Source organism: Borostomias antarcticus (assembly GCF_949987555.1).
Source record: "Borostomias antarcticus genome assembly, chromosome: 16".
Classification (NCBI taxonomy): domain Eukaryota; kingdom Metazoa; phylum Chordata; class Actinopteri; order Stomiiformes; family Stomiidae; genus Borostomias; species Borostomias antarcticus.
Window position 1 is genome coordinate 22920427 of NC_140249.1, and position 22503 is coordinate 22942929.

At 45.8% G+C, this 22503-nt stretch overlaps 2 protein-coding genes across 2 annotated transcripts in view; one reads left to right on the forward strand and one right to left on the reverse strand.

The window, feature by feature from the left end:
* Positions 1 to 9638, reverse strand: part of kcnq1.2 (potassium voltage-gated channel, KQT-like subfamily, member 1.2) — a gene marked incomplete at both ends in the record, with an annotated part of 36424 nt that extends 26786 nt beyond the window's left edge. Inside the window, 2 exons of the mRNA XM_084451404.1 lie at positions 15 to 105; positions 9184 to 9638. Of these exons, the coding sequence (XP_084307530.1) occupies positions 15 to 105; positions 9184 to 9638 (546 nt within the window). The remainder of the gene's footprint in view (positions 1 to 14; positions 106 to 9183) is intronic.
* A 2581-nt stretch (positions 9639 to 12219) lies between these two features.
* On the forward strand, positions 12220 to 22035 carry mrps35 (mitochondrial ribosomal protein S35). Its single transcript, XM_084450766.1, has 8 exons — positions 12220 to 12345; positions 12727 to 12773; positions 12921 to 13088; positions 14134 to 14194; positions 14879 to 15018; positions 16903 to 17012; positions 17486 to 17555; positions 21426 to 22035. The coding sequence occupies exons 1-8, from the start codon at positions 12261 to 12263 to the stop codon at positions 21696 to 21698; spliced, it is 954 nt and encodes a 317-aa protein (XP_084306892.1). The 5' UTR covers positions 12220 to 12260; the 3' UTR covers positions 21699 to 22035.
* Positions 22036 to 22503: the final 468 nt, after the last annotated feature.

Sequence of the window (22503 nt, forward strand, 5' to 3'; positions counted from 1 at the left end):
CCATAACAACTCACCATCCAGAAGAGGGTTCCGGTGGCAAAGTCTGCATAGTGTTCTATGGTGGAGAGGACGCTGAATATGAGACACACTAGGACCATGAGGAACCTGGAGGGGGGGAAGGACAGAGACATTCAATCAATCAATCAATCAATCAAAGCTTTATTTGTATAGCGCATTTCATACCCAGAGGCAACACAATGCGCTTTACAGAGAACAAGGGAGGTGTGCATACGTTACCACTAGGGATGTAACAATAACCGCTATAATGATAAACCACAATCAAATTTGATTACATTTATCACGAGAAAATGAATCACTCAAACTGTGTTTTATTACCATGCTTTGAAAAACTCACTGTAAATACTTACTTGTTTTTAACTCTATTTTATTATATTTCTTATTATATTTCATGCCCTTTTGTCTTATTTTTATCACTCAAAGTTGAGTCGGCTCTGAGCCAAAGATTTTCATGACTGATAATGATGTTGCATTGTTATTGAATATATGACAACAAACTTGAAACTGAAACTGAGACAAGCTAGAGTGACGTGCGAGTAACACCTGTGAACGGCCTCGTCCTTCTAATACGGAGGATTTTTGGCACGCTCGCCCCACGAGTCCTGGGTTCTTAACGGGCGTGGATTCTAAAACATGCAGAATGTAAACGCTGACGAAGGCCTGAGAGCTGGAACCTGTTTGTGGTTTGCTGCTGGACGATGCATAACACTTTTTTTAAAGAAGCATTTTAACTTATTTGTGAGTGTGGATTTTCCCTTTTCTCGTTATGCTGCTCCTTATAATACCTAGCAGATAGCTGCTACACAGTACTGACTGCTAAGTCTTGCAACCCTGTGTGTGTGTGTGTGTGTGTGTGTGTGTGTGTGTGTGTGTGTGTGTGTGTGTGTGTGCGTGCGTGCGTGCGTGCGTGTGTGTGCGTGCGTGTGTGTGTGTGTGTGTGTGTGCGTGTGTGTGTGTGTGTGTGTGCGTGTGTGTGTGTGCGTGTGTGTGTGTGTGTGTGTGTGTGTGTGCGTGTGTGTGTGTGCGTGTGTGTGTGTGTGTGTGCGTGTGTGTGCGTGTGTGTGTGTGTGTGTGTGTGTGTGTGTTGGGGGGGGGTGACTGAATGAGGATTCCTCTCACACTCAGAGGCCAGATGGGGGGTGATTTTCCTCCACCGGGATTACTGTCTGCTGTGACGGAGACGTGCTCACAGACCAACATGTGCGCCACACACACACACACACACACACACACACACACACACACACGCACACACACACACACGCACACACACACCACACAGACACACACACACACCACACAGACACACACACACTACAGTATACAATCACTCTCTCTCTCTCTCTCTCTCACACACACACACACACACACTACAGTATACACTCACTCTCTCTCTCACACACACACACACACACACACACACACACACGCACACACACAGACTACAGTATACACTCACTCTCTCTCTCTCTCTCACACACACACACACACACACACACACACACACACACACACTCTCTCTCTACACTCACACATCACACACACAGAAACGTGCAGCACCACACATGTTCATACATTACACACACACAAACACACCCCAACCTCCCTTGCAACATGCACACACACTTAAACTCAAACACACATGTGCACACACATGCACACCCCAACCTCCCCTGCAACCTGCACACACACTTAAACTCAAACACACATGTGGACACACAGGCACACTCACATATGCATACAAGCTGAAAACACCATTTTCCATCCATGTGTTCTCCTGGCAGCAGAAGGAAATAACATACTTCCTGAATATTACAGCACTTCCATCATCACCCTCGCAGATGTGGAGTGTCCACCTTGGCATGTGGGACTGATGCTGCATTCCAATTGGCTGGGAGGGGGTGAGGTGGGAGGTGGGGGAGACGGAGAACGACGCCCCCCTCGAGGCAACAAAGATGGACGTCCCATTAGTTAATAACACGCCCGCGGTATTTTGCACACACAAAAGAGGTAGCGAACATGTCCTCAGATAACAGTCGGGGAGTACGACTGATTTAATGAGACACAAATAAGACCGGAATGCTAGTAAAACAGTACTACTAAAGTTACACTTAGTTACACAGGGAGCTGTCATCTTGTTCACGGCTTCCAGTGTGACCTGGGGGTGGGGTCGAGGGGTTCGGGTTCGGGAGAAAACAAGTCGAGAGTGGCGTTCCAGTTAAAACTGAGAGTTGTATCTCGTAAATCACGACTTCCCGGGCCAAATGGAACGCAGCATGAGACCTGAGGACAGAGTCAGACCTGAGGACAGTCAGACATGAGGACAGAGTCAGACCTGAGGACAGAGTCAGACATGAGGACAGAGTCAGACCTGAGAACAGAGTCAGACCTGAGGACAGAGTCAGACCTGAGGACAGAGTCAGACATGAGGACAGAGTCAGACCTGAGGACAGAGTCAGACCTGAGGCCAGAGTCAGACCTGACGACAGAGTCAGATCTGAGGACAGAGTCAGAGTCAGACCTGAGGACAAAGTCAGACCTGAGGACAGAGTCAGACCTGAGGACAGAGTCAGACCCGACGACAGAGTCAGACCCGAGGACAGAGTCAGACATGAGGACAGAGTCAGACCTGAGGACAGAGTCAGACCTGACGACAGAGTCAGACAGACTCCGACCCGCGGGCTTACCGTATAGTTACAGCCCCCTGAGGATCGACAGCGCACGCTGATGCTCATGACGCATGACAACACTCATTCACCACCAGCGCCGATACACCGAGCGAGGCCTGGGACTCACTCAACAGAGGCCAGCGACCTGTTTTGTCAGAACAGATGATAGTCATCGTAGATAACGCTGATGTGGATCTGCCGGTGAGGGGTTGAGACCGTGGCTGTATCCAGGCTAGGGTGAAGTGAGGACAGAGGTAAGCCCCCCCCCTCCCCCGGCGCTCTCCTGGGCTGACTGGGCCTGGTTCGTGTCAGGCCGAAGCCTGGTCTGGTAGTACAGAGGGTCTGGATCAGAGCTACAGCAGACACAAGTCAACACGCACCGCCTGCAGCCTGGAGAAACGCTCTCCAGAGGACTGTTAAAGAACGGAAAAGTTGTATTTTTTAATTTTTATCAGGCCTCAAGTCAAGACAGTTCTGTTGTGTGCAAGATGGTGGTGCAGGCTGTGAGGCTCGCTATAGTTGATGTAGTACACATGTTTTGCTGATGTAGTACACATGTTTTGTTGATGTAGTAGACATTGTGTTTTGTTGATGTAGTACACATGTTTTGTTGATGTAGTAGACATTGTGTTTTGTTGATGTAGTACACATGTTTTGTTGATGTAGTAGACATTGTGTTTTGTTGATGTAGTACACATGTTTTGTTGATGTAGTAGACATTGTGTTTTGTTGGTGTAGTACACATGTTTTGCTGATGTAGTAGACATGTTTTGCTGATGTAGTAGACATGTTTTGTTGATGTAGTAGACATGTTTTGTTGGTGTAGTACACATGTTTTGCTGATGTAGTAGACATGTTTTGTTGGTGTAGTACACATGTTTTGTTGGTGTAGTACACATGTTTTGTTGGTGTAGTACACATGTTTTGTTGGTGTAGTAGACATGTTTTGTTGATGTAGTAGACATGTTTTGTTGATGTAGTAGACATGTTTTGTTGATGTAGTAGACATGTTTTGCTGATGTAGTAGACATGTTTTGTTGATGTAGTAGACATTGTGTTTAGTTGATGTAGTAGACATTATGAATTCTCGATGTGCCAAGAGTGTAAATACTTTATGAGACACAAATGTTCATAAATAGTGGCAGCACTCTAGCGTGTAAGCATCAAGGGATCGACATGAAACATGAACTGCATGGTTCAGACAGCTTATTACCCTTTATTTACGTCAGGATTACCACACATGTGGAGGGAATCATAAAAGAGCAGTGAGCCTTTGTGTAATCTGAAATCCATGTCCCTCTGCATCCAGTCATGGAGAATAATGAGTGCTGGCTTAATCTTCAGAATCAGAAGATTCTGAATTTGTGGTCTAAATACACAGTAAAGAATTGGAGAATATTTGAGTCTGCCTGACAAAGGATAGTCCAGCAGAGACACGATGTCACCGACACCACTAGAGAATGGAATCAATTTCATGAAAGCGTTCTGTAGTGCATCAAGTAGGGAACACAGTGAAACCGAACAGAAGTCCATAAAGAAACAAAGATCCTAAGATTAAACCGAAACAAAATGCAAATCCTCACCAATGCGAGTCCCATCCCAAAATAAAACACAGACCCAAAGACAAAACCAACGCATAAGACCGCGTACAACTACAGTTGCTTTTAATCAGAGGGATATTGAATGGATGGAGGGAGAAGACCTGATATCCCAGAGGCCCTTGCTTTCGGACACCCATGGGGTGTCTGTGACATCCAGGACAAACCAGGTCACAACCACAAGAGGACCCTATTCAGAAGGACAAACCCAGGGGATCTGATTAAAACAAAACAGCTAGTGGTTTAGCCAACGTTCGATCCCTCGGATCCCCTAAAATTAAGCACAGTGCAGAACTGTTCCACATCCAGCCCGAGCTAGAACCCAAGGTTCCAGGACACCATAAAAACAATATAGACTAGTGTGGATATAGCAGGTTGTTGGCTGGACATGAGAGGTTGAAAACATGTACAAACACTCTCTCCCTCTCTCTCTCTCACACACACACACATACACACAGACACACACACACACGCACGCACGCACACACACACACACACACACACACAGCTGGATATTAAGTGTGAGGGACCTTTACCTGAGGTCATTGGTTCTCCTGGGGAGATGCCAGGCACGGCTAGCCATAATCACTGGCTCAACCAACCCATTTGGCCAAAATGTGTCTATCCATCTAGGAAAACTCATTAAAGGCTGCTTCTAGTTTCAGAGAAACAAGAGCTTACTCCAAACGAGGTTTGTATCAGTGTCAAATGCCGAGTTGTTTTATGTAACTTCTAAGTCGATAAAGCCAAGCCAAAAATGAATACAACCCATGCAAAACATGTTTCGTCAACATGTCTCAGATGCTTTCAAGTTGTTGGTGCTTACACTGAGTCCTCCTAGCTTGGGGGCAAGGGTTTTGTCTGCAGGCAAATATCCTGTGGGCCTTTGCACAAACTTGACAAGAATCTATGACCACCCAACTCAATGCTGGAGCTCCAGAGTAACCAAAGGCAGCGTATGAGTCATTGATGTGGTTACCTCTACACAGCCCCGGACCATGGCCTTCACTCACCGCCAGTGAATTAATCTCTATCCGTCTCTGGAGCAACATCACTTATTCATGGTCACTGTTTCCGAGAAGTAGCCGAGTGGAAATGTTTGGACTAGATACCGACTCCTCCCAGGCATTAAATTTGTTTAACTCACGGGTGAGAATTTAACAGCTGAACAGTGTTGGGACAATGTCCAAATTAAACTAACATTTTAGAGCTAGGTGACTTGTGGGACACGGTGCAAACATTTTAACAACCACTGCTAAAAAGGTCCCAGGTTCAAAGAAGTAGGGCGGCTAGAAAACAGACAAGAGCTCTTCTGTCGTAACATCTGACCATGCCAGCTCTGAGACAGGACCTCTACAATGCAGGGGTTAAGGATGGATTATACCTCACAGACATGGGAAATATTCACACTGGCTTAGCTATCTTGTGCACCACCACATGTATGAAACGGAAATAAATCTCCTTATAAGTAGGAGTGGAGGACGAACAGACGGAGACCATGTCAGAAAAGCAGAGTCAGTCACTTCCTGACACCGGAAACCAGTCAAGCGACGCCCCAACCTCAATCTGCCAGGTGTCAGCTGGATGGCTGATGGGATACGCACGTCATTACCTGCCATTCAATTACACATCATTCAGGAAATTAGCTGCATCCCCCCAAAACATTACTGACAACTCTGCTTCCATGTTATTGATGACGCTGTGTGCAGTAAAGCTTTGTACAGTAGATGGAACTGTGTGATGGAACTCTGTGATGGAACAGTAGATGGAACTGTGTGATGGAACTCTGTGATGGAACAGTAGATGGAACTGTGTGATGGAACTCTGTGATGGAACAGTAGATGGAACTGTGTGATGGAACTCTGTGATGGAACAGTAGATGGAACAGTAGATGGAACAGTAGATGGAACTCTGTGATGGAACTCTGTGATGGAACTCTGTGATGGAACAGTAGATGGAACTGTGTGATGGAACAGTAGATGGAACTGTGTGATGGAACTCTGTGATGGAACTCTGTGATGGAACTCTGTGATGGAACAGTAGATGGAACTCTGTGATGGAACTCTGTGATGGAACAGTAGATGGAACTCTGTGATGGAACTCTGTGATGGAACTCTGTGATGGAACTCTGTGATGGAACAGTAGATGGAACTCTGTGATGGAACAGTAGATGGAACTGTGTGATGGAACTGTGTGATGGAACAGTAGATGGAACTGTGTGATGGTATGATGGCAGGCTGCACATGTCGTCATACAGTAGTTTGGATTTAGTCTTTTGACTAAAATGCTATTTAGTTTTAGTCATATTTTAGTCCTATTAATTGTTTTAGTTTAAGTCTAGTTTTAGTTGACTGAATAGCATTAAGATTTTAGTACAGTAGATTTAGTAGACTAAAACCGAATGGTTTCGTTGATGTGCTGGCCTGTTGACCGTGCTGCATGTCTATGTATAAAATGAGACTCTTTTTGAGGCGGACACCTGTCCGTGTACAGTAGGCTGTGCTTATTCCAAGAGATCTCATCCCAACTGGAGTACACCTTATTATCTGTGTCCGGTGCATGTGTGCGTGTGTGTGTCCGGTGTTTGCATGTGTGCATATGTGTGCCAGGGGTGTGCATGTGTGCGTGTGTGTGCCCGGTGTGTGCATGTGTGTGCCCGGTGTTTGCATGTGTGTGTGTGTGTGCCCGGTGTTTGCATGTGTACATACATGTTAGAGCATGAGTGCCTGCTGGTGTATGTGAGCATCTAACTGTGCCAGTCTGACACCTGTGGCATTGAACCAGCAGCAGCAGGCCTGGCCTGGTGATTGGACTGGCCAGTGTGTGTGTGTGTGTGTGTGTGTGTGTGTGTGTGTGTGTGTGTGTGTGTGTGTGTGTGTCTGTCTGTCTGTCTGTCTGTCTGTCTGTCTATCTGCCTGCCTGCCTGCCTGCCTGCCTGCCTGCCTGCCTGTCTGTCTGTCTGTCTGTCTGTCTGTCTGTCTGTCTGTCTGTCTATCTATCTATCTATCTATCTATCTATCTATCTACCCACCTATCTATCTATCTGTCTGTCTGTCTGTCTGTCTGTCTGTCTGTCTGTCTGTCTGTCTGTCTGTCTGTCTGTCTGTCTGTCTGTCTGTCTGTCTATCTATCTATCTATCTATCTGTCTGTCTGTCTGTCTGTCTGTCTGTCTGCCTGCCTGCCTGCCTGCCTGTCTGTCTGTCTGTCTGTCTGTCTATCTCTATCTTTCTCTGTCTATCTATCTATCTATCTCTGTCAGCCTAATGAGGAGCAGGCCTATTAACCTGTCATGGCTGCCGCACAGGGCCCTCGATGCGTCTTTCTCCTGTGTCAGCCAGCCGTAGGCCCGGAGAATAGAAGCAGCACCGATACTCATCCACAAGTAAGAGTTACTTAAAGGGGCGTCAGAGAGGAACCATCAGGGGGGTTTAATTTTGTACGAGTCCAGGCTCGGGTTCTCCTGTGTGAGTGGGGAACATTATAGCCTCAATTACTTCTCGAGGGGATTATTAGCGAGGCCTCACACAGCAGGCAGGAGAGGAAAACAGTGCGCAGTTTTCCATTGAATTGTGCCGTGAGTGACAAGATGAATATTCAAGTAAACCGTCTCGCTTCGGCGTGCTTGTTCCGATTGGAGCTTGATTGTGGGTAAATTGATACCCAATGATTCCCCATTGCATCCTAACTGTACATAAGTAGGTGCATGGGACACAAAACATGGCTTTTTAAGAGGTGTATTAAAACACAGAGCAGGTTAAGTCAAACTTCCGCTATATTGTATAATTCAATATTATGATCTTCAACATCGATCAATCTGAAACAGCAATGGGAGGCCAATAGCAACACACACGATCAGCTTTAAATCTTATCGCCTGGCACAGTATAAGCTACAGAAAATCCAGTTAAAAGCACACGTGTGTCAACTGTATATAGACCATAAAAGCACCGAACCCTGAATGCTGAATATTCTGTAAAATACTACAGTAGTCTACTGTATATAAATATAATATAAAATATAAAATATATATAAAAGCAAAATGCAGCCTAACTACAAAATACAAAACAAACAGGTGATGTCTGCATAAATAAAGAACTTTTCAGCCCAAAACGGTGAATGTTCTTTGAGGTGAGGCTTCTGTAGAGTACAGTGAGGGTGTGTTTTAACCTGGAGCCCCGCGCCCCCCTCAAACGACCTGACAGGCAGCAGCTCCATGTTTCATGCATGAGCCGGCTGCCATGTTGTCGGTGAGGGGAAGCAGCCCAACAGGGCCAGAGGTGTGGCTGTCCGGATCGTGTTGACCTCCTTCTGGTCGTCTCCAGACCAGCGGAGGTGGCCACAGGCCACAGACACCTCTCCTTGTGTTACTGGGAACCAGGACATATTCCTTACACTACCGCCTAGCAGCACTAGCTGTAATTAACACCAGAGGGTGTGGATCCAACTAGACAACTCAGACGCATAATCTGGAGCAAATGCTTCTTTGAATCGAGATCGATTTTGAAAATACGCTTCACAGATTAAACTATGCTACAATAAGTATGGAAATGTAATCCTACAGTATGCTAAACAAACCCCTCATGAACACAATGTTCAGCTGTGCTTAGTGGTACAGTGTGATAAAGCCTTTGACTTAACTAGGAACCCAATGCTTGATCCATTGGGGACAACATGGACAATGTGGATAACTTGGATAAGTGCAAATCAGGCAACACCGAAAAAATTCCAGTCAATAAATCGTTATATTTTGAAACACAAACCAAATCTCCAGTAAGACATAAATAATATGTTCCGCATGAGTACTACTGGACAAATGGTTTTACCAGGCCTCACGGAAATAAATAAATAAAATAAAAGGAAGTCCAAGTGACCAAACAAGGCAAAGAAAGCTGTACTCACACTAGGAAATGGTAGAGGAAGCATTTCAATCCAGCGGGTCTCTCTAGGAAGTTGTAGACATCCCCCTGCATGCTAGTCTTGGTGATGTAGGGGCTCGGGAAGCGTGTGGAGGCGCGCGGCCAGCTCGCTGCTGGGAAAGGAAGAGGAGGATAGGAGGAGGGCCGGTTACCGCCGACGATCTGCAGCGCTGGGTCCTTTGTGCCGGGCGGCGGGCTGCGGGGAATGCCTGATCCATTATTCACGGCCGCGGGGTCCAGTTCCAGTGAAACAGGAGAGTAGCGGCCGGGAGACTGAGGATGAGGATGAAGAAGATGAAGCTCCGGCTCCTCGGGGCTCCTCCTGTCCGTGCCGGCGCTGAGGCGGGCGTCGGCGTGTCCGTTGGGTCCTCCGGCGCCGGTGCACGCCGCGGGCATGCGGTACAACAGCTGGAAGGAGCGCTTACGTCTCTCCGCCATGCTGACCAGGAGAACGGGTCCCGCTGAGACGACTGGGTGGGATGGAGGGACACCTGGCGGGGGACAGACGCCTGGCGAGGGACAGACGCCTGGCGAGGGACAGTCGCCTGGCGAGGGACGGACGCCTGGCGAGGCACCCCGTCCACAGACAAGAGAGGACTGGCCGTACCTGCAGAGGAGGGGATGACATGAGACGAGTGATAACTGAGCACTTCTATACTGTATAATTCTATACTGTATACTTCTATACTTCTATACTGTATACTTCTATACTTATATACTGTACAGCAAACAGCCTGGTCCATTAGTCTGGGGCCTGCAGCCCTATCCTGGACATGTAGGCTAGTTCCTTACATAACGTCTCACAATCACTTAAAAATAGAAATAAAGAGTAAAATTAGCATGCATTAAAAGAGATTATTCAACTGGAGTATGTGTATGATGCGTCTTGGAGACTTGCTAACTTTGGTTGATGCTGGACAGTGTTTGTGAGTTGTTCAAAGCGCGAACATCAAACACGGTTTTAATGGTAATTTTATCATGATAAACTTAATCAAATTTGATTGCGTTTTATCATTATACCGGTAATCATTACATCTAAGAACAAAGGGAGGGTGAGTGCTGCAGTGGGTCCAGGGAAATTGTGACAGGGAATGTTGGTATTAAAAATCAGGTGCTCTTCAAAGGAAAGATGGACTACCAATGAGAGGAGAGACTGGCTGGGTGGAGGTGTCGGCAGCCGTCGAAAGGAGTGCCCTGAGGCACACTGATAATATTAAAAATCCTTTATTGGAGCTGGGACCCGTATCGTTACATCTAGCTGGAGCCCAGCATAGATCTGACAGTGGCGTTCATTCAAAGCTATTAATGTTCCTTAGAGTGGGACGGACAGAGGATTATACGCTAACGTGGATTAGCTTTATCATTAAGCACAGCATGTTACTCTTTCACGTGATTGGCCTGTGTTCACATTAACGCAAAGGTACAATAATGGTATGCAATAATAAACAGGCCTTTCCTTGCATGTAAAAATAGCACAAGCACATTTCCAACAGCTTCTGAAAGGGATTTTCACGCTCCGGAAGCTAAGAATAGATTGGTTGGCTGCTAGTTCTGAATGTTTAGAGAGGTTGGAATTCACTGTGGTCTGTCAAGAGGTATCGGTGGTATATGCCTACTATGTACAGTGTGAAAGGTGACGTCCATTGACCTCTGAGACCATTGAGTACAGACAATTGAGCGTGTCCATTCGCAAAGGACACCAGCAAACCTCAATATACAGCCCACCAAGCAATTTCACCAATTATTACACAAGTTGTTTCCCCAGCTGTCCGAGGTTAAACTATTTAGGTCTGCAGTGCTGTATTTCATGTGCATTCGACTCATCCTTCACTCTATCACTCCATGTCTCTCTTATAAGATTGAGTAACATGCTTGACGTCAAGTGCACTAATTAGGAGGAACGCTCAACACCCTCTCCTTAAAACCACTGATGCTGGCCTGATACTTAACGTGATGAATGAATGCTCACTATTGGCGGTCGGAAACAACAAGCCATTGTCAGGAGTTGGAATGTAACCGGATCTAGTTCCCCCCCGCTGTGTCTGTTCATCCTATCAGAAGATGTGAGGACAGATGCCACCCATCCGCCACCCGTACATCCAGCAACCCTGTCTGTCTTCACATAGTCACAGTTTTTCCATTGGTAAAGGCAAGCTGGACAACCGTCAGACATTAGGACAACCGTCTTCTGGGGTTCAAGTGTCATTTGGCCACTAGCTGACAGACACAATTTTGGAATATCTTATAATTGCAAAGGTTCAGAAATTAACATAATATATCTTCCCAATTTGAATAGGCAGCGTTGGGTAAAAACAAAATATATCAAAGCTTACCCCTCAGAGGACAAACTTCACCTTCTCTTCTTTCTGAAGACAATAACAACTTTTCTTCACAACCGCAACAATGTATAACATAGGTTTTTACTACAAAATAGTCAACATTACATATATGCAACAAAGAGGACACTAAAAGAGTGAAAGGCCACCTTGTGTCTTTAGTGTCGCGGCTTGTCCCTTTGAAGTGCAGCGCGAGCCTGTCAGCTGCTCAGGTCGTGTTGCTGCAGCAGCTGCGCGAGGGATGGTGACACATGTATCCACCTGACCCACGTGACCAGTGTGATTGAAATTAATTTAATTTAATTTATAATTAAACAATATTTGCTTTGTAGAGTTATATTATTATACACTAGTTTCCACAGTCAAGTGTTCTTTTTTAAGCATTGCTATTCACTATTAATTTGAAGTCCAGCACTAGTTTAGTGTAGCGTGACCATATATACCTACATACTGGCATAGCATAGCCTACAGGCATTCATTTAAAATGAGACTGATGTCATATTATGTGCAAATCATAACATTTTACCTGTGGGACTGATTTGTGTAATTTGCTCTATGTACCAGTAGAGGGCACTGACACGCTCTATTTTTCAACCATCCGTTTCGCAATCCCAAATGGTATGTCCCTCTTGACTCGCCGTTGTGTGCTATCTGTCATTTGGAAAATATGGCCGCACACTCAATGAGCAGAACTGTGTTGTCCTTAGGTCGAATAAATGGCCAAATGCTCTCTATCAATGGTCATAATAGGTTGAATAGGGTCACATACGCGACGGGTCTGTCTACCAACAAGTCTAGTGCAAATCGAGGTGAGTTTTCTCGGCCATGCTGCATGCAGGCCACCAAGTTGCTGGCCAGTAAGTGAGCTCATGTTAGCCAGCTGCTATGAGATGTCCTTGCTTCATAATCAGGGGTGTAGTGGAGGAGTAAACCCAAGTAAACTCAGCTTACCCACCTCTTTAAGATGAGGCTGGGAGTTTCTCACCTGTTTTCTGATCAACCGTATTAATCAATGAGGGGAAACAAGGTGTATAAATGTGTATAAATATGTTTATCCACCATTTATCACTACATCCTGTTCTTAATGGTTGGGCATGTTTTTGCTGACTTTATATTTTGATCTGCAATTAAGATTCTCATGAATGAACTAGTATTTCGCCAGACTATCATTGGTTATCCTTTCCATTCAGGTTTTCCCGATAGAGGCAGAGGGCCTTTTAGAAAACCGAGGAGGGAGGTGAGTTTGAATCAGCTATGTTATAGATATCAAGCTTAATATAGATACATGATCTAAAAAATAATACGTCAGGGATGTGTATTGCTAGTAGCTAATTATGTTTTCTTCTTGCCTTCCTTTTTACCCTCTCTCCATGGTGTGAGGCAGCCAGGAGAGCCGAGGACGGAGAGAATGCCTGTGGACCAAGACTGGGCCGCGGTGTACCCGACCGCCACCCCGTTCAGGCAGGGCTCGGTGCCCCTGCCCGTGCACATGGGTTACCCCGTGAAGAGGGGCGTTCCCCCACCCAAGAAGGGTAACCTGGAGCTTATCAAGGTCAGTGGTCTCTGAGTGGCCAGCCTTGCAATGATGTAACACACTGTGCATTGTTCTCTTAGTAATAATGTGAGGTAAGATATAACTTTAATGATCCCCAACCCCAGGCAAATTTCAAGGAATTTCATTAATTGATAACTGTTAACCTTAACAAACAGTAGTCGATTAATTGATAATAACGTCCCACGCTGGACTGCACTTTGCTCGCTTCATTTTTGTGTCGTCTTCCGCTGTGTTGTTGAAATTTCCCGGCATCCCAATTAGCCTTGACTGGCGCCCTCATGTGCAGTCAGACCTTAAATCATGATTAGATTTCACGCAACTCCCGTTGATAGTAGAGGTTCTGTTGCATTAACAAGCAATTAATTGAGTAACCAAATCTTACTTGAGTAAATTCTTATCGGCAATTGGGTAGGGGGCATGTTTCTCCGAGAGAATTAAAAGTGTCGTTTTTAACATAGTTCCAGTTGAGCTGAATTCTGATCTTCAGAGGTTCAGTGGGCTGTGTGACCCTAGCTTTTGATGACCACAGGCCTCACCTTAGACTACTCACAGTACCATGTTCTGCCTTCATGGGAAGTGGTGCTGAGCTTGACGCTGCACTCCTACTCGTCCTTCTGGACCAGGCAGTGCTGTTTCCAGACACTGACCGGTCCATCTGGCCCCCCCAAGGCCACTTGGAGATTCTCTTCCTCATCCAGCAACAGCTGCCCCCCCCCACGAATAACATTATTGATTTCATTTCCTGTATTCGACCACAAGCAGGCTTAAAAGATTACGTGGAGAATTGGGTTATGTACGCCTATTTTAGTCTGTTGCTTACTTCGTGGATAATTAAGAAACTTTATCGTTGTAAAATGTAAATGTTCAACAAGAGCAAATGTTTGTGTTTCAACACTGTGTTGTCTTTAATGGAAGTGTTACGCGGTTGTGATTTAATAGTCATCCAATATCTGGACTATTGTCAGGACGACATGCATGCAACACAATGTGGGTTGGTCGATCGCATGCCTGTAATCTCATCAACAACTCTTATCTCTTTCAGATCCCAAACTTTTTGCATCTGACACCTACAGCCATAAAGAAACACTGTGAAGCATTGAAACGTAAGCCTTTTAACAATGCATGTTGCCTGGTGACAACATTTCAAATATTAATTGGATTTTCCCTATAATACTACAAAGCGCAGTTTCTCAGCTGTCAGCAAGTGTTGGAGTGAGGAATATTTTAAGATTTGTTATATATTTTTTCAATATTATTAAATATTTGTTAGATATTTTTTAAATGTTGCCGGTGACGTGGTCGTATTAAAAGGGTTAACTTGAAATCAGATTCTCTCGCTGTAATATTATATAAATATTACTTCACTTATTATATTGATATTCTATTGAACTAAAGACATTGGCTGGGTTTCTGAACAAGTTACGAAGCACTTAACTCCAAAGTACTTCTTAACTCCCATGCAAAGGGTTGCTTAAGAAGGGTTCCTTAAGAAGGTTCTTTATCGGGAAACCCGGCCATTATTGTTGTGAAAGTGAGTCATTAACTTGAAATAAGATTCTCTTGCTGTAATATTATATAAATATTACTTCACTTATTATATTGATATTATATTGAACTAAAGACATTGACCGGGTTTCCCGAACGAGTTAAGAAGCACTTAACTCCAAAGTACTTCTTAACTCCCATGCAAAGGGTTCCTTAAGAAGGGTTCCTTAAGAAGGTTTTTTATCGGGAAACCCGGCCATTGTTGTTGTGAAAGTGAGTCATTAATTGTTCCCTGGTTCCAGCGTTCTGTACAGACTGGCCCTCTGTCCTGGACACAGACGTAAAATGTGACGAGCACTTCCCCGTCAAAGTGGAGAGCAAGGAGCTGGTGTCTGCAGGCACCTCACTCCGAAACCCCTCGGCTCGCATCGTCAATCTCTCCGTGAGTGATTCTCTGTGTAGTAAATGCTCTGTGAGGGGGTTAGAAGATGGATAAAAAAAATACTTACATGTACTGTAATGTACTAGGGCTGGGTTTAAAAAATCGATTAATCGATTCTGAATCAAATGATTCAGAATCGATTCATGAATCCCAAAATCGACCTTTTATTTAATGAATGAATTAATAAATGAAGGAATGAATAGTTCATTAATTAATTCAATGATTCATTTATTCATTCATTTTTGGAAATCAGTATCGATACCCAGCCCTAGTATTGATGTGTTGCATAACTTGGCATTCATGTAATTAAGGTTACAGATTAAAAACAACAGGTTTTAGTAACACTAACCAAATCGATATTGAATCGAATTGAATCGTGATAATCGATTCCGAACCTTGTGAATCGGGAATCGAATCGATTCTTGAAATTCGACTCGATACCCAGCCCTATAATGTACGTAAATGTACTGTTTTGGCCTCTGTGAGAACCTCCCTCACCAAATGCAGAGACGGTAGAGTGTTATGGTGTGTGTGGGTGATTGAAGCAGGGGGGAACTGTTGAGTATAAACAGCTCTCATCATGTCTGGGTGATCTGTGTGGAAAAGCCTCCATTGTCAGTATCAAAGCTCTCAAGTCTACGATGAAACGCTGCCCAGAGTTCTCAGAAAGGTCTGACTTCCACGCGCTATTTTCATACTGTAGTTGTGATTGTTTGTGTTCATTACTCCCAATAAGGAGAGTTGATATACCTTAGCTAAGTCAAACCCAGCAACTAATAGACTACTTTCTGCGAAATTGTTAGCGATAATTTGGACAGGAACTTTTTTTTTTTGTGTGATTTCCCCTCAGATGAGATATGCGATTTCTCATTAATCACCAGCCATCTGCTCTGCTGACACTTTCCCGCTTAGATTACAGCCCTGAGGTAGGAATTAATCAGCCATAAATCCTGCTGGATTAGGCTGAGAATCAAAGATGGATTGCAGCATAATAATCCCAAGAGGTTGACCTAGGATCGCGTGTCGGCACCACCACTTGAGCCAGCCGAACTTTCATTCACCTCCCCACCCTAGCTGAATTATGAATGAAACGAAACGATTCAGCAAACTGTAGGCTATATGATCTATAATCTTAATGTGTGAGTCTCCATTCAGCACATGTTGCGCCTGTTCACAACCGCACACCTTTGCAGCAGCATGGCGTATGCTACACGCATGTATCAGCATCGAAACCCATGAAACAATGTCACCCAGTAATCTATTTTGTGTTTCTCATATTCACAAAGGGCTTAAACAGGTTATGACATCACAGTGACTTAGCGAGTGACTTGCCGGATGAATGTATGGGGATTTGAACAGCAGGAGCAGGATTTGAGTCGCCAGAGCTGGATATTATAGATGACCTTTTAAGGTTTAGTTGTGGATTTTTTATTGTACTGGGGAAAGATCTGATCATCTTGTGTGCTGCTAAGACTCTTCATGTCATCTTTCTGCTCATCGAAGAAATGCATCTGCCACAAAGTGGAAATACCAAAATACGCTATTGACACAGTGGTGAAACAGAACAGTTAAGAGCATGGAGACAGAGAATGTAGTGGCTGTGTGTGGCTGTATTGGAAAAGGCCAGCCATCTGTCTCTTTAAGATATATTTTAGGGCTTTTCAGCTTTAATGGACAGGACAGTTGAGAGAGACAGGAAACGTGGGAGAGAGAGAGAGAGGGGAGGACATGCAGCACAGGACCCGAGCCGGGAATCGAACCCGGGTCCGCCGCGCGAAGGACTAGCCTTCATATGGGGCGCGCCTTACCCGGTGAGCTACGGGGGCGCCCCAAGGCCAGCCATCTGTGCTTTAGTATTCATGTCACATGTCTCCGACCGTCTAGGTGAAGGTGTCCAGTCTTAACTTGGATGACCACGCACGGAAAAAGATGCTCAAACTTGTGGGAGAGAGGTACTGCAAGAAGACCGACACTATGACGATCACCGCTGAGAGGTAAACACAACATCCTATTAAAGCTGCAATGAGGGATTTTATTTTACCAATAACGTCCACTAGATGGCAGTACGAGACTCGCGCAAACTTGCCAACTAATCCAACTGGGCCACTTACTGAAGTAGAGACTCAATATGGATGCTCGTAATTGGCCTCAGAGGGGCGGAGCCATGTAAAGCGGGGGGGCGGAGCCAAGGCACAGTCCGGCTTTTGACAACACGGGGAGAAACGCTGGAATAACAACAGGCAGACAGGCCACCGGGGTCATTGAAGTAGGGCACTACGGCTCAATCTGATATCAGGTGGTTTTAATTTGTTTTGACAATGTGAATAAAATCACCGACTGCAGCTTTAACTAATGTGTGCTTGTTTTGGGGTACTGTGAGGAAAAACCTTGGGGGTCAAAATCGTCCTCACCAACGATGACCGGTGAATAACGCTCACGAGGATGTTCTTGACCTCCTCTCTTCCAGCTGCCCGCTGAGACAGCAGAACTACAACTACGCCCACTACATCCTGACGGTCCTGTACCACGAGTCCTGGGTAGGTGGCGCTGTTCTTCTCCGTGAACTCACTGTCGGCGTGGCGTTGTCACAACCCATATCGCATGGCCGCCGATTGCAGCCGGCCCATCGCCGTCGAGAGCATCAGAGACCATCGATGGTCCGTATATCTGCCCATGGCACTGCTCGGCCACGGTCAAGCTTGGATAGACAAACGGGCTTTTTTGAGTAGAGCAAGCTCCGCCCACAGGCCTGTTCTGTGGCCTGTCATCCATTCCAGGGGTTTCACCATTCAGGTAGAAGACTCCGCCCTTTCTCTACACGCCATGGGGCGGGCTCAGACACACGGGGCTCTTCCAATAACCGCCATGCTTTCTCTCTCTCTCTCTCTCTGCTTTCCTCTTGTCTTTCTGTCTCTCTCTCTCTCTCTTTCTCTCTGGCTGTCTGTCTCCCTGCCTGTCTCTCTCCCTCCCTACCTGTCTCTCTCTCGCTCTCTCTCTCTACCCTTTCCACCCCTTGAAAAGAGTCATTCATTAGTTCCTAATGTCACCAACGTCACTGCCTGCCTACGTTCTGTGTCTGTGCTGTTTACAATTTGAAAAGGTTTTGTGAGATCAGGGGACAGATAACTGTCATTCTGTACCCTGGTGTGTAAATACACAGTGTAATACAGTAGTGGTGATATCGCTGTTCTCATCCCCACGCAGAGAGAGATCTTAGTTTCAGGTTGAAGAGGCGTGGTCACGGGCAGCACTGTAGCTTTGCAATCATGGACGGTGGCTCATGGGTTAAAGCACGGACCACGTGAAGGCTAGTACTTATCTCAGCGGCCCGGGTTCGAATCGGGCCTGGGCCCTGTGCTGCAGGTCCTCCCTCTCTCTCTCTCTCTCTCTCTCTCTCTCTCTCTCTCCCACCTTTCCTTTCCTGTCAGTCTACACTGTCCTTTATAATTATAATGGTAATAATAATAATAATATAGAAGAAATGCCAAAACATATCTTTTTTTTCTTCTTTTTTTTGACATTTTAAGGCATTTCTGCTTTATTATAATAGGACAGTGTAGGTGACAGGAAAGGTGGGAGAGAGAGAGGAAGACATGCAGCAAAGGGCGTGGGCCGGATTCGAACCCACGCCGCTGCAGAAAGATAAAACATATCTTAAGTCAATCATACAGTACTGATCCACACAGATTCACCCAGTCAACATCATGAGAGTGGCAAGTACAGGTCCAGTGCCAGGGTACTTCATCCTCTTTCTCTCTCTGTGCTTCTTCATGTCTGAGAAGAGCGTTAGCTCAAAACCTCACTCTGGGATGCTAAACTAAATAAGCTACAGGAAAGGGAGCTACAGTATGCAGAATCTTTTCTTTCTTTCTTTCTTTCTTTCTTTCTTTCTTTCTTTCTTTCTTTCTTTCTTTTTCTTTCTTTTTCTTTTTTGGTCCAGCACCGGCCTCGAAGGTTTCTTTTTTGGATGTGGGCGACGTCTTCACCATGTGTGATAGAACAGGCCCATTAGGGACATGTCAGAGGATGTCTGGCAAACAGCCCCATGGTCCCCGTGACATTTCCCCTCAGATAGGAGAAAACAGAGTCCAGTATCAGACGACGACCCCGGCGCTCATTCACAGCACGCCAGCCACACCACACCTGAGAAATCAGGGGGGTCCCAGGTCAAGGGTCACCGGCTCCGGCGCTTTCCGCATGAAAGCACTGCCACGCTAAGTGACTCCCTGTCGGGCAACTCCTGCCTTTGGGGCTTTTCTCGTCAAGGAAAGGCTTTAGGCGGTAAAAAAAGTCTTTTTTTTTTTGGTCTCCGGGGGGGATCGCGTCCAAGGCGGGAAGCGGAACACTGTCCACTGCCCTTTAGGACTCACAAAGGAAGGCACAGTGCTGCCCACCAGGCTGATGGGAGCTGTGAGAGCAGAGCAGCGTTCAGGTAGTAACGCAAGCCCACAAAGAGGCCGATTGTTAGCGAGCGCTGAGGTGATTCTGTCTGGTGAGACGGACTCTGCTGGTCTGTTCTGCTGTGTTGCTAGTTCTGGACTGACAGCAGGAATCTCTTCTACCTAGGGTTGCACATTTCAAGGAATTTCATTCATCGATAACTGTTAACCTTAGCAAACGATAGTGGATTAATTGATAAGAACGTCCCGACGACATGGCGTGGACCTTAAATCATGATTACATTTCACGCAACTCCCGTTGATAACGTTTGTTCCGGGAAAAAAAAGTTGTGTTCCGTTAACAAGCAATTAATCGAGTAACCAAATCTTACTCAAGTAAATTCTTATCGGCAATTAATCGATAGTCGATTAACTGTTAACATCCCTATTTCTACCACACCACCGCCATGACGCTCCACCATCACACATTACATTACATCACATTACATTACAGTCATTTAGCAGACGCTTTTATCCAAAGTGACTAACAATAATTGCATTTAACGTAGGAAGAGCCAATGTACTCCTACTTGCCAGAACTCACAAGTGCATCTTCTTTCTAAAACAAGTGACTAAGAGCATAATTCACCCACTGGGTAAGAGGGCCCTCCAGTTCCCTGTTCTTTCTTCCTTAACGTACATCTTTTGCCTCGGCTGTAGCGCTGAACAAATAAAGACTCCATAATGTTGAGAACAGGTGGAGACCGGTCTGTCTGTCTGTCATCGCTGTCTTTTCTTTCGTTTGGCCGCGCCCTGTGGCGAGGAAAGCAATGACACATACCAGAGCCGCCTCAATCGTCACTTCAGTTGGACTGAAACGGTATTCGTTATTTTCAATTAAAATAAGATTTGAAGTAACCAACGTGCTCGGTGCCAGTGATGCCAGCACCAGATGAACTAATGTCATTTTAACCCCAGACAGTTGGGCTGAAACCAACGGAGATCTTTTTCCATCCAATCCCGTTCCCAGCTCTGAGCCGTGGGGGGATTGGGACCCCCGCCAGCCTGGATATTACGGACCATATACCCCAGATGTAATGACGGCCATTAACCCCAAACACCTGGAGCGTGGGGAAACCGAGGCCCTGTCGGCCTCCGATTTAAGTTTCCGCACAATAGACCTTCTGTCCTCAGAGGAATTTGATGGGAGAGAGACAGGCAGTGGAGAGAGCAGTGGAGAGAACAGCACATATGGAGAAACACTATCTCTGTGAGAGGAGCACACAGAAGAGGGTTGAGGGGCGACTAGCACCCCCCCTCCCCCCCCGACGGTTCCTCGGTCAGACATACGTGACCCTGAACTTGAAAGGGACAATCACGCGCCCCTGTCGGACGTAAGCGCGTACGGTAGGGATGCACGATATATCGGCAATCATATCGGTATCGGACGATTTTTGACATTTTTTAATATATCTGTATCGGTCCGATTTGCAAAACAGGGCCGATGTGAGCAGCAGATTATTATTTCTGTCTAGCTGCTGTTGTGTGTGTTGTTTTTGAGAGGAAACAATGTGGTAAATCTATGATTTATCGGCTTTTCTGAATGTTTTGTAAATAGAGACAGTGTTTCCATGTGTTTTTCAGTGTGTATAACATCTGATTATTAAAGAAATTTTCCGTTTGTTTCGTTTTTATACAGATCATATCGACATCGGTAAATATCGGTTATCGGCCATAACGGCAATGTTAAATATCTGTTATCGGCAGGGGCGGGGATCCAGGGGGGGTCAGGGGGGACATGTCTCCCCCCCCCAATATTTGAGATCATTAAAATTGTCCCCCCCAATATTTAGATTGGGGTAGTGGCATTCAAATGACCATACAGCCACGTATTAAGTTGTCCCCCCCAAAAAATACTCAATTTAATAATATAATTTAATATAATAACATTTCAATGTAAATGTCCCCCCCACGTTCTAGACATCCCAGTAACGAACCACATTCCGGCACGTTCTCCTTTCTCCTCAGAAAACGGAGGGCTGGGAGGCGGAGAAAACCGTGGCGGACATGGAGGAGTACAGCTGGGAGGACAGTCCGTCCCAGAGGAACGCGCTGGACACCCTGGTGCGCATGCGGCCGGCCGGCGACGGAGAAGAGGAGGAGGCGGTCAGGGAGGAGCTGCTGGGGAGGTCAGAGGTCAAGGAGTACCGGGACTCCGTCACCAGGCTGAAGAACGAGGGGGAGAGCGAGAGCAGCGTCCTCCAGTACAGAGAAGCTGTGAAGAAACTGCTCAGCCTCTGATTGGCTACTGTAATCTACTGTACTATCTACTGTACTACGCAAACACCTTCACACCCAATCACGACCAAGAACAGGTCTGGCATCGGGCCCTGCTGTAAACAGTTTATAAGATAAGAGTTAACGATGGGAACAGTCTTTGGCCTATGTCTGATTACTCAAGGCCCAATCACAGGATGTCCACAAACTGTGTTTGACACCACCATCACATATGATGTCTGGAACGGTCTTTAAAATATTTATTTACCCAAAAATAAACATTTCTATTGTCATAGTACACAGCTATGTCTGATACAGCACACACAGTACCTGCGTTCTATGTTATTCAATCAAAACTGTAAGTCTGAAGTAAACCTGTACTCAATGCACTGTAAATAAATTCTTCCTTTTTTCTCAAGGTTTGAACATTATTTTGTTCGATAAAGTTTTTTAGTTACAGATGTGCACAGTCACGCTCACCCTAAACACTCCCAACACCCTTTTCAACACTTAAACCCCGCCCCCAGCTGAAAGGCCAGTCTCAGTGATAGTTTGATGACCCCCAGCCCGCTAAACGGCTCTGGTCTGTGGTCCGGTTAGTTCTGGGTCAGGAGAAATTCAATACGCTGGTGAGATGTCCTGGAGCAAAGCATCGCTCTGGCCAGAAGCCCCCAAAACCTAAAACACGCCTCCTCCCGCACCCAGTACACTTAGCCAGCTTACTGCTCGCTAAGAACAAACTATGGTTTGTTGCTGCATGTCTTGCTTGGAAGCCCCCATCAGTGCACTTAGGAGCGGAGACCCACGCCTTCGTCCTTGAGGTTTGGCA